This window comes from Balearica regulorum, chromosome 9 (assembly GCF_011004875.1).
Source record: "Balearica regulorum gibbericeps isolate bBalReg1 chromosome 9, bBalReg1.pri, whole genome shotgun sequence".
Lineage (NCBI taxonomy): Eukaryota > Metazoa > Chordata > Aves > Gruiformes > Gruidae > Balearica > Balearica regulorum.
Window position 1 is genome coordinate 14,449,328 of NC_046192.1, and position 12,094 is coordinate 14,461,421.

At 35.5% G+C, this 12,094-nt stretch overlaps 1 protein-coding gene across 12 annotated transcripts in view; it reads right to left on the reverse strand.

The window, feature by feature from the left end:
• DLG1 (discs large MAGUK scaffold protein 1) overlaps nt 1-12,094 on the reverse strand; it is a 157,129-nt gene that overhangs the window by 16,167 nt on the left and 128,868 nt on the right. For 6 of the 12 annotated variants that reach the window (XM_075761190.1, XM_075761187.1, XM_075761184.1 and 3 more), the window contains 3 exons: nt 7,610-7,786; nt 6,752-6,821; nt 769-802 (listed from right to left, as the gene is read on the reverse strand). In XM_075761190.1, coding sequence (XP_075617305.1) covers nt 769-802; nt 6,752-6,821; nt 7,610-7,786 — 281 coding nt within the window. Of the gene's footprint in view, nt 1-768; nt 803-1,527; nt 1,628-6,751; nt 6,822-7,609; nt 7,787-12,094 lie in introns of all 12 variants that reach the window. The other 6 variants (XM_075761185.1, XM_075761189.1, XM_075761181.1 and 3 more) reach the window with 2 other exon arrangements.

Consider the following 12,094-nt stretch of genomic DNA (forward strand, 5'->3'; position numbering starts at 1 on the left):
GTTAGTGACTAATTCTGCTATTCCATAAACACATAACAATATATGTGTTTAATATCTGTGATGAAAGCAAGGTCTTGACTATTTATTTGTCATTTTAGTACAGTGGTGGTGTCTGTGTACACAAACAGGTCTGTTAAAAGTACTCAGCATCTTCTGAATCTTACTGTATTCAAGTAGTTAACATTTCTGCAGGAAATACAACAAATGCTAATGTGTCTCCTACTAGCTACCCCTCTACCTGCTCTAAAAGCATCATAAGAGTTCAAGTCAGGCAGAAAAACTCTCATGACGTTTCTTAATCAAAGTTTTTTGTTTGTTTTAAGTAGCTGTAAATGTCAGTCACCTAGAGAGAGGATTGAAAACTGTAACTAGTTAAAGTATTATGGCAATGGTTGTACTATTGCTGTAAAAAGCCATAGGTTATTTTTAAATAAATAAAACCACAAAGACAAGATAAAAGTAACAAAAAAAAAAATCACCAAATTTAAAAACATAGTACTATTAAGGACAAACAAGGAAGCGCTGGTAAGCTTCTGAACAACAGCAAAAAAACCATCTATTGTGATAGTCACATGAATTAAAGTAACACGTTCCTGAAAGCAAAAACCTCCAGAACATTACAAACTAGAAAAAGCTTTGAAACATTTTTAGAATCAACCTCCTTATGCCAGTAGAGCACCAGTCTCAAAGAGACCTGTTTAAAAAAAAAAAAAGTAGTAATTTTTCAGATGGAGGTTAAAATAACTTGGGAGTATTTTGATCACTTACTCAGGCCTTTTGATCCCATGTCGTCAGGGACCTCCTGCAGAGTAGTCCCCAGAGGGCAAGCAATAAAAAGACAATCACAAAGAAAATAATTGTCAGTAATATATAAAATTGGCGCTACGACAGGAGACAGTTCCCAGAACATCACAGGAGAAGATGAGTCTGTAAGATTTGACCTGACTGGCACGTGAAGTGTAATCACTGATGCAAATGGCAGAGAACAGAGTTTTTAGCAGACCTGGTCTGAATTAGCAAACTTATGCAATTGCTTTTTGAGAAGACACTTTTTTTTTTTTTTTTTTAGTGCTGGCAACAATGATGAAAATCAAAGCATCAAAGCATTCATTAGGAAAATCTCTTCATTAGAAAACCCAAATTAGAATGGAATGACTTTGAAGCAACCAGTCTAAAGGGACTGATTCAGAAGCTGGTAAGCTTTCTTGGTTGCTGTGTGCTCTCCTCCAAGTCAGAAGTGAGGAACCATCACTGACAGCGCTGGAAGGCTGTTATCTCCTCCAGTTATGCACACACTGTTACTCAACAGTATTACCCAGTTTATTCCAAACTGGGATACTCTTGGGTTAAATTTTACTGTGACAGCAAACAAACGGTTTTATTGATTGTGTAGATTGGTTTGTCATCGGCACCTCAAGCTCAATAGCCTGTTGCAGCTCATGAAACTGTCTCCATGGTAACACCCTACTGCAATCTAGCAGGCCCTTCTACGTGTGCTTCGCTCTCCATCAAATGCCACATACTTACGGTCAATATCACTGGTTTCCTGCTCACTCTGGTCCTTGTTCTTGTAGAAGGGAAATTTTCGGGAAAAGAGGTTCTTTTTACGCTTGTCATTGAATGACTGCTGAAGAAGAGAAGGAGGGGCAAAACAAAGGATGTCTAATGTCTGTGTGAACAAAGGCCCAGACCAGCAGCTTTGTGGAAGCTGACTCCTGTAACCACATTATGCAGTGCATATTTCAGTTTAACGCTATCTTCTTAGCTCATTAAAAACAGAAATCGGGATCATGGCTTTGCTCACACCCTCCGTACTTCACATGCTTGCTACTGAGGGAACCGGCAGGTTGGTTCATCCTATGTGGCCCAACATATATTTCACAACTTTAGGCTTCCTGGGAGTGTAAGAAGATGTGAAAAACTAGGCTGCTATAAGATAGCCAAACCATAATGAACTCAAAGTCAAATAAACCACTGGTATTATCTAATATAGGGGTTACAGTTTTAATAAACTGCTGAGGCTTTACACGTGCTTTTGCAAACAGCTGACATCACAACAGCACACCAGAAGTATTTGCCATTGTTACCCATTTGCAAAGGCAAAACTGTAAATACTTTGGTGACAACTGCTAAATAATATATCATACAGTAAAATGGAAGATAAAAGCTGGTATTGTACCAAATGCTTTTATGATAAAACTAAGAGTGAAATAGGAAAAAAAGAAAAAAGAAACGTGTCTAGCTAAAATATCCAAACAATAAAAAAAAACCCAAAAGCTGTATTTGTTTCAGTCTTTCACAATTGCAATTCATTGCAAGTTCACTGAAAGAAATGACTTTGCTCTAAGTAAATCTGCATCCAAATACCAAGATTAACTTTCCAAAGATACACATTAATTTCATTTGTTTACTGTGGCAATTGTGTTTTCAAGGGTGCCTTTACAGAGAATTACCACAGAAAAATCCCAGTATGTTCAAGGATGTTCTTCAGCAACTTTTGACATTAACTACTTGTATTGCTGAAGAATTTCTGCATCTCAGTTGTGATGAAAACTTCTAGAGCTACCTATACAGACATATACATATCCACCACACAAACTATTATTGTGCTCCTTGTCTAAGTGATGGAGAGCATCAATGTATTTTCATAGAAATATAGGTATGTCTACAGATGTAACACAGAATTTAGTTAATATCTGTCACATCTTCTGCTGAAGACATTATGTGACTACAGCACCTTTAATTTACTGTTCTAAGTCAATAAAGGAACTGAACATCTAAACAAATCAGTAACATTTTTATTGCAATTATGCCCAGAACTAGAACTAAGACAGCTAACTTGAAGCCAGCTGAAATTTCTTTTCATCTTTAGGCATAATTGAATCATCTAACCAGTTTTGCCAAGACATGAAATTTGCCACATTTTTGTCATTTGGTTTGCATAAACTCTATTATGGGAAGGATGGCAAAAGTAAGAAAATGCCCACTTGGTTTTGAGACCCTGTGCTGCAGGGGAACTGTTTATTTCTAAGCCAAGCAGAGCCCATGTGCTGCAGGAAGTAATAAAACTTCTGCAGAACCATTTTTTAAAAGGTACTTAAAAAAAACTCAAAAATATTTTCAATTCATACATTAAAGACACTATTAACAGCTATTTCTAAAATCTGGAGCATGTTAACTTTCAAGTAATTGTCTTCAGCCAGGGTGAGCTCATCTTCCTCTATTATATGCAATACAGTTGCAAAAACATATATTATCTTTTCTACCAGCATGAAGTAAAGAATGAAATGTAGTCATAACTGGGGCTCAAAAGGACAAAGGTTTTTTGTTTTTTTTTCCAAACAGTGGGCCACCTTCTTTGGTACAATTACAAAACTAACATTTGGCCTTGCTAAAGAGAATGCCTATAGTGCAACATACAAGCTGCATCCTGCTACAGTATTAACAATCCTTCTGGCCATCTGTTTTAATACAGACTTGCTTGGCAATATCAGATACTGAAACATCCAGTGATATTTTCATTACCATTGTTTTTTTTTTTAAAAATTACTTAAAATTATCAGGTATTAAAGAGGCACATGGTAGCATGGGAGCACAACCAGTGACATTAAGCTCTGGAAGTAGCAATACTATGTTAAGCAAGAGCTCCAGAAAACCTTTAATGGGCTGGCATCGGTGTGTGACTAAAACTGTCATTCCACTGTAAGAATTCGTAAATTATCAACCTGGCTTATGGACAAAAGAACTGGTTTCAAGCCAACATATGCTTGCAGGAACCATAGCTGGCACGGGCAAGGTTTTAGGTTATAGTCCTCCTGACCTTCTTTATCTGAAGTCAACAAGTCATTGCAATTGATTTCTCATAACCGGAACGATTAATGTAATCTACAGAACAAGGGTAACAAAGAAATACACCCAGAGGAGTAGATCTTTGCTGAGTATACTGAAAAATACTGTAACTTGAATTTCAAAAAGTGGAAGTCTCACATCTATATAATTGTTCCATATGAACAAGTCCCTCAGTTTGGGCAAAAGAATAGGGAAATAAATGTAACAAAGCTAAAATGGTGCAGTTTAACTGAGGTGGTGAGACTATTTTACATAGTCAAAATAAAACGAGTGGTACTTCATAAAACATGATCAGGTTCTTCACTTTAGTTTTGAAGATACTTCATAACAATAATTATTTTAACTGTACAGTAAATCTTACTGAACTAATATTAAATTTTAATATACTGCACATATAATGGTCAGAGTCAGTTCCATTGCCAAAAAATAAGTGAAAATAAAAGTAATATTATACTGATTTTGTATAAAAGGTTAGCAAAAAGATTATTTTTCAAAGATACCATGATTACAAAAAGCTAGAGAGAATCGCTTATTAGTTGAAAATGCATAGTAATTGTATTAAATTTTTCATAAGCCCACTGCAAATCATAAACAGGCATCATAAGCAAGAATGTATTAAAACAGAAGCAGCACAGAGAGTGAGATAAATGTTTATATGAAAGGAACAAACAAAAAAATGTAACCATTTCTGCTCCAGATGTTTTAGCTTTCCTTAAAATGAAAGGAACATGGGTTTTAATGTTTGCTATCACTATGGTTATTCTTTAAGGGTTTAATGCAGAAATTTTGAAGAATTGTACAAAGCTAGTATTTCAACCTGTCCACGGAGGAATATTGTATACAGACACAGGAAGGCACACAGTCTGTGAGGACATACAGGGTGCAGACAACTTACTGGGAAAAACATCACCATGACAAAAACAGGAAGAATATTTTAAGGAGAAACCATAATGTTAAAACATTTACAGCTGAAGCAAAAGATTGTGAACAGTGTAAGCGTGTTTGCAAAATGAAATGTTACTAAAGAAAAAGAACTGCAGTTCTGTATCAATGGCAAGCGTAGTTGCTTTTCCACTCAGTATTCCATGCATGTCTTTGGTGCTATGCTAGCGCACAGTGACTGTGCACTAACTCTGCTATCGTCAAAATGCTACTTCAAATACATCATTAATTAACTGTTTGCAGTTTATTGGTAGACAAACTACAAAACCATGCAATTATCTTTCAAAGAACATAACATTTGAAAAATTACTTAATGTAATGAAAATGATTTAAAGTATTTAAGCCATTTTCTTTATGTGACTTCTGAAAAGTGAACCCAAATTATAAAAATGATCAGGTTAAAAATTCCCACATCAGTTGATAATGTTTTATTCCAATACCAAAATATGACTGTACCAAAACAGAAAACACCTGCAAATAATCCAGTGAATCCTCAAGGCAGTACTGTAATTGTTCATCAGAAAATAACTAGAGATATTGATTTCCTTTTAAGCAAATACTTAAAGAAACAACCAAGACTTTTTATTCATTAATAAACTAAACTGGAAACTTTGCCATGTAATAGAGGGATGTATGTATGGATTTGGCAGTCTTGAAAGCATGAAGTCCTACACTATCAGCATAAAGTATTGAAGCTTTAATACTTCATATATGTGGTTTTTGAAGTTATAAAAACATTGTAACTGAAATATATGACTCAAAAGAGTCTTTGGGATCTAGAATAATGATGACTAATGTTACAACATTAGCACCATTAAAAAAATAATCACTATTTAAGAAACGGCTTCCACAGAAGCTTAAAGCATGTTTCAGATTTTAAGAAATGGTAATATATTATTGCTTTAGAAGGCTCTTACATCTAAAATGCATATATCTAAGTCTTCAAATTACTAGTTATATACTATTAGTAGAAACTGCAAGGTTGTAAAATTGTTTCTCAAATTTCAAAATGACCAAAACATTGCAAAAAAGCCTCACCCTCAAAATAAAACAAAATTGGCTGCTTTACCATTACAAAATTGCTGTAATTTTGGCTACAAACATTCCTGTTACTACTTAAGTAGCTATCCTGGTTTCTCACCACTCATTCCCATCACGTGTACTGGGACAGAGATTGCATATGATGCAGAGAACTGCACCAAGGGATTGACTAAAATTAAAACTAGGATTTCTTTTGGATTGGGTTATTTTTCATCTGCATTTGCTATTTTACATGACTTGAGTACAGCCACATCAGTATTTGCACCAATAGAGTGTGGTGGTGAGATAAACCAGCTGTGAGATGGGGACTGATTCTGGTCAGCCATTGTGCTAGCCTTGAGTTTTTGTTGGCCTACCCCCGTGCATGAAATTCTTTAAAGCTTCTGCATCCATAATCCTAACAAAGAAGTTACTTTATGCTGTCTGCGTAACTGTGTACATCATAAAAATCTCATTATATCATAGGGACCCTGCTGAGTTCTACTTCCTTGCTTTCTATATGAATTTAAAAACTTTAAAGAAAATAACGTATTACTACTTTTTCTGAAAATTGGTAGTAAGCCTCTCCCCAAAAAAGGGAGTCCAGCAGCACAATCCATACTAAAGGAATAAACTGCTTTATAAACAGCACTTGCAGAGCTGTTAGAAATGGCATTGCTCAATACTTGATTAGTACCTATAATTCCTATTACATTACAGTATTAATGACAATATGTATTTCTAAGCTCATTCTTCATACAACTGACAGTGTTTTGGCAATGGTTTACTACCAAAGTTAGCTTTGGTACTCAGAATTATTTCTATTTGACAAAATTTAATCTTCTCACCAAAAAAACTTGAAGCTGAATCTGCATAGATAAACCACTGAAAAATGCTACTATTCACAATGTCAGGTGTAATTAGTACTTCATGAACTCACCCCTTTATCTCCTCTTGCTTTGGAATTGAATTTCACTGTCTTTAAACGGGCTCGTTCTTTTTTCTCAACTCTACCACAAAAATATACACAAAAAAAGTTAAATCAGCAAAATTCCAGGACTTCCAGTTAGTACTTGTTACGATGTCAGCATATAGGTGTACTTTTTTAGTACAGATTTTTGTTGCTGATGACACCTTCAGAAAATGGCAGCCTGCTAGTGGCAGACTGTATTGGAAAAGTAGGGTATTATTTCTCAAGTGATGACCTTTGAGAGTATTGGAGTATTTTGTGATTATATATAGGTTCAACAAATGGGGGGCGTGGGGGGGTGAGCAAGAAAAAGCTTGTCCCACTAAGTGAGCAGCCTCAATTACCAGTCAACAGCAGATATCAAGATTCAGAGCACCCAATCTCTTATTTGAGTCTCCGATATGCCAGTGAACACCCTGTTTCCGTTTACTCTGGCCACCAAAGACAGACATTTGGTTTCCCAGGTTTTGGGTAGAAAGAATTCATGATAGTGTCATGATTCGAACAAAATTTACTTTGCACCTTTTCATATGTAAATAGTGTAATGTTATTAAACCCATAACTTGCTTACAGTGAGAACAGAGAAATGGACTTGGACCACCTTTATCAACTTCAGCACACAACTCCTAAGGCTAAATAGGATTTTAACAAACTTCTCACTGAGTTAGTCAGAATCCCACTGCAGATTATTTTAAAAAACCCAAACAAAGCTAAGAGGCTGATGTGGTACAGAATTAACAACAAAGAGAAGCAAATGCAATATTTATAATAATTGTATCAGATATTTAATAGCAGACACCTCAAAGTCAACAAAATATCATGACATACCTGCGTTTGCTTGGGATAACTCCAATTTCATCGCTTTCTCCATCTGGAGTTACCTGCCGTGCTTGCCACCATTCATCATCAGAAGCATTAATGACATGGAGAATATCGCCAAATTTGAAGTTCAATCCTTGACTTGGAAGGCCGCTATCTTTAGTCTTGTCATAATCAAAAAGAGCTCTACATTGAAAAGAAAAAATAAACATAGAAAAAGCAATAAAAACACAAGGGAGTATGAATAGCACAAAATATGAAGCTGCTGGTGCTGCTAACAACCAACTACATCATTCTGACACTTGCTTAAAATAAGAACACTGATTGCATTCTTGCTCTGTCATATATACACACGCACAGAGAATATATAGTATAGTACTGTATTCATGCACACAGAAGGTTTAATGAATGAGAACTCTAGCACTTTGCAAAAGGTCCACAGAAGATGCCTCCTGCAATCCCGTAAGTACTTTGCACAGAGCAAGTTACATGTCAGCCTAGGGAAGAAAAGGCACGTATTTGAAGCATACAGCACTGTGAAAAGTTCTGTAACGTACATTGTTTTATACCAAGCTACAAATTAGAATTATTTTATTAAAAATTACTGTCTTTAAAGTAAAAGTTGATATCCTGCTCACAGGGTGGCAGGGAAAAAAAAAGCTTAGAAATATGATCTGAACACAACTCTGCTGCTGCAGCACCTGAAGGCAAAGAACTTTATGTGCATTCTTTTGGAAAATTTCCAACCATTTCAAGAGAATCTCATTCTTTTTTCTAAAGTAGGCCTGTTTTCAACAATAGGCACTAGCAATACCTGAACACCAGCTGCATGGCTACAGTTTTATTAACATTCCCTTTGCCAGCAAGGTTTGTTTATGCAAGTCCACTATTATCCAGACCCACATCCATGCCTGCTTTGTACTGATTCTGTCTCCCTTCTCACTTATGAATGCACAATTGTCTGGAAAGACATGCAGTGCACCATACTGTGGAACTGATTGGGGTTAAAATTAATTTCTTTTCACCCTGTTGGATCATTTTATATCTGGATCGCTTCCCTGAGGAACTGAAGAGACTTGCAGAATGTTTCTCCCAGCACAATCACGGGTTTAGTGAAGACATGGAAATGAATGATGACAGCAGCTTCTTACCAAACTGTAAGATATATTTCTAAGATTATGCCTTAGAAAGGACTCTAATTTTACATTTGAAAAAAAATGTATGAACCTCACCTATGTAAAGTGAGAAGTGCCTGCATGACACAGGACAAAAAAATCCTCAACCTTATTTCATCCACAAGCTCATGAGTTTGTCCATGATGCATTTTCAAAATGATACGCTATCTTGATTTAGAGACTTGATACCAAATCCATCTCAACCTTAGGAAAGTAGCAACAACAGATGACAACATCATGATTTAAAATGGTGTCCTTTGCCTTGTTCTTCCTGAACACTAGTTTTATGTACCTTTTTTGCTAGATTTTTAATGTCTCAGTCTTTTTAACCCATGTAAGCACCTGTAAGTTGTAACTATTTGCTCCAAAATGTATTTTAGATTTGTGAATTTTGCCCTTCTAAAGCACAGAGTGTATTTCTTCGGGTTTGAACTGTATTTGCTCATAACCAAATGTCAAATTGCTTACAGGGAAAAAATTCAACATTTTCTGTCAGATCAATTCATCTTTAGCATAAGGTCTACTGCAAAATCAGAGTTGGTAAGACACCATGCCTTTTTGGGGCCATAAAAAGTATCAAAACTTTTCATAACGATATAAAGGTTTTAATAAATATTTTCTAAAAAGTCTAGAACAAGACAGACATTTTAAAATGGATTTGAAATATTTACTCTCATTACACACAAAAGCCTTATACTTTAATGTGCAATACTTTTAATTTGCAAAATTTATTAAAAAATTCAGGCTTTCAATTTTGAAAACACTTGGAGGTTGAAATATCACCTTATTTCTGTAGTGCAACCTCCATGATAACATCTTTCAGTTTAATACCATAACATTGCTGTGTGTAAGACTTGTACTTTAATCTCTGTTCAGAGCAAATACAAATGTTTGTTCAATTTTGCTTCTGCAAACAAGATAAGTATTGGCAATAGTTGAGATATCCACATTCTTTAAAAAAGAAAAAAAAAACCAAAACAACAAAACCCCAGAATTCTTATTTTCTTCGAAATAGTCCAAATACTGCAGATAAGAAAATGATACACATACTAGTTATTCCTCCAGATTTATTCTGCACGTGTTTGTTCAAGAAGCACTGTGGACAAACATCATTCTGTGTTTCAAAATGAATTGCACATAATCCATTATGTATTTTTAATGCAGATTCAAGTTGTTTACATTTTCACTGAATTAAATGCATCATGAAATTTATTTTCTGAGAATTCTTGTTTGCATTCAAGCAATGATTTCTACCAGCACTACTTTTAATTTTCAAGTTTCAGTTTGAATATAAACTTATATGAGCAGTGAGCTCGGCCTAACCGCATTAATAAATATTGACTGCATGAGAAAAATTACACAGGAGTGAAATGGAAGCAAAAATGGATAAAAACATGTATTATCAACATACGCTTTTCAAACTAGATAAATGGTTACACTGAATAGTTTTTGCACAATGAAAGGCAGTTTCATCAAACTCTTTTCCTCTGGTGAGGTCACGTGAAGATAAATAATTTTATTGGGGGGGAAAAGTAAAAGTTGACAAAGACAGTTTTATAATAAGACCAACTAGGGTGTCACACAGTAGTGATAAAATTATGCAGCTAAAATTTATAGGAACACCAGGAACTGGTAACAATCAAATAAATGAGCCAAAAAGCAAACAGAATTAACAAAAATCTCTTTTGATTCCAACTGATAAACATGGCTTTTCCTGTATGCCTGGCAAGTCGTCAAATGAGAACTCACTTCACAGCCAAGATGACATATTTATCTACAGACTAGTATATAAAAAATATCTCTTATTAACTCCCTGTACGGAGTCTTCTAATACAATTAACAGTACCATGTATACATTTATTTAGTGTAAGTTATAAACGTTAACTTACTTAAAAAGAAATTTGGTATTCCTGATCAACTACTGCTTTGAATGCAGTCCCACAGTATTTACTCTAAAGTTCTACTTAAATTCACATGAGCCATAAAAATTATTTTACAGAGAAAGCATCAAGTCCTTCCTGTCATTTCACCTTGTATTGCACAACAACTAGCAGCACTAAAAAGGTAACTTGGTTCCTTCACTTACAAGAAGGACATTGAGGTGCTGTAGGGCATCCAAGGAAGGGCAACAAAGCTGGTGAAGGGTCTAGAGCACAAGTCACATGAGGAGCAACTGAGGGAACTGGGGTTGAGAAAAGGCCTGGAGAAAAGGAGGCTGAGGGGAGATCTTCTCACTCTCTACAACTACCTGAAAGGAGGCTGTAGTGAGGGGAGGTTTAGATTGGATATTACAAAAAAATTATTCACCAAAAGGGTTGTCAAACATTGGAACAGGCTGCCCTGCGAAGTCACCATCCCCGGAGGTATTTAAAAGCCGTGTAGATGTGGTGCTCTGGGACATGGTTTAGTGGTGGACTTGGCTGTGTTAGGTTAATGGTTGGACTTGATGATCTTAAAGGTCTTTTCCAACCTAAACAATTCTATAATTCTAAGTCTACAGAAACTGAAGTTGCATGTTTCATGAGTGTTTATGCTTCAAAGCCAAAAATTTAATGGCTGTGTTAACAGTGCCAAATTCTCCAGAATGTCTTTTTACCTGGCCACACTCACTACTTGCAGTATCATAGGCTACTGATCAAGTTTTACTGAAGAATACCCTAAAAGAAGGAATGCTTGCTGAACAAAGCAATCAGGAACTCCTACAGCAAAAGCATCTCCATGCCTTATTTCACAAAACATGAATTAATCTTACCACTTCAGAATGAATGAAGGTTCTTTTTCTCCCTGAGTTTTTGGGAAAGCTGTTTGAAGCCAGATGTTTGAACTACCAGAATTACCTAGGGATGCCCAATCAAGCTCCTCCTGTAGGCAAGTAAACTTTTCAGGCCAGATCTTATTTTTCAATGCATTTAGTTAAAATTTCCTAATGATTTCAAAACTGTAAAGTTTCTTCCACTTGGAGATGTAACTATTTTCTGCTCTAATCCAAGCAGGAATCAGCACTGTTGTTTGCATTTGTAAATGTATCATGCTGGTCAGAAAAATGCACAGAGTTAAAAGAAATTTTCAATTTTGAATTCTACAGACATTGCACAGAGTAAGATTTGGCATACAAGATAAGATAAAATATGGAACAAATTTACTCCCTGTCAACATACTATCATAGAAACTTGATACCGTGGAAATATCTCACTTTTTCACATATGCTTTTTGAATCTGCAGATGAAGGAGGAGAGGGTATAGATGTAGTTCACATGCAAAACCAATACTGTATGAAAGAATCTCTCTCATCTTAGAATAAAGATCAAAAGCCATATAA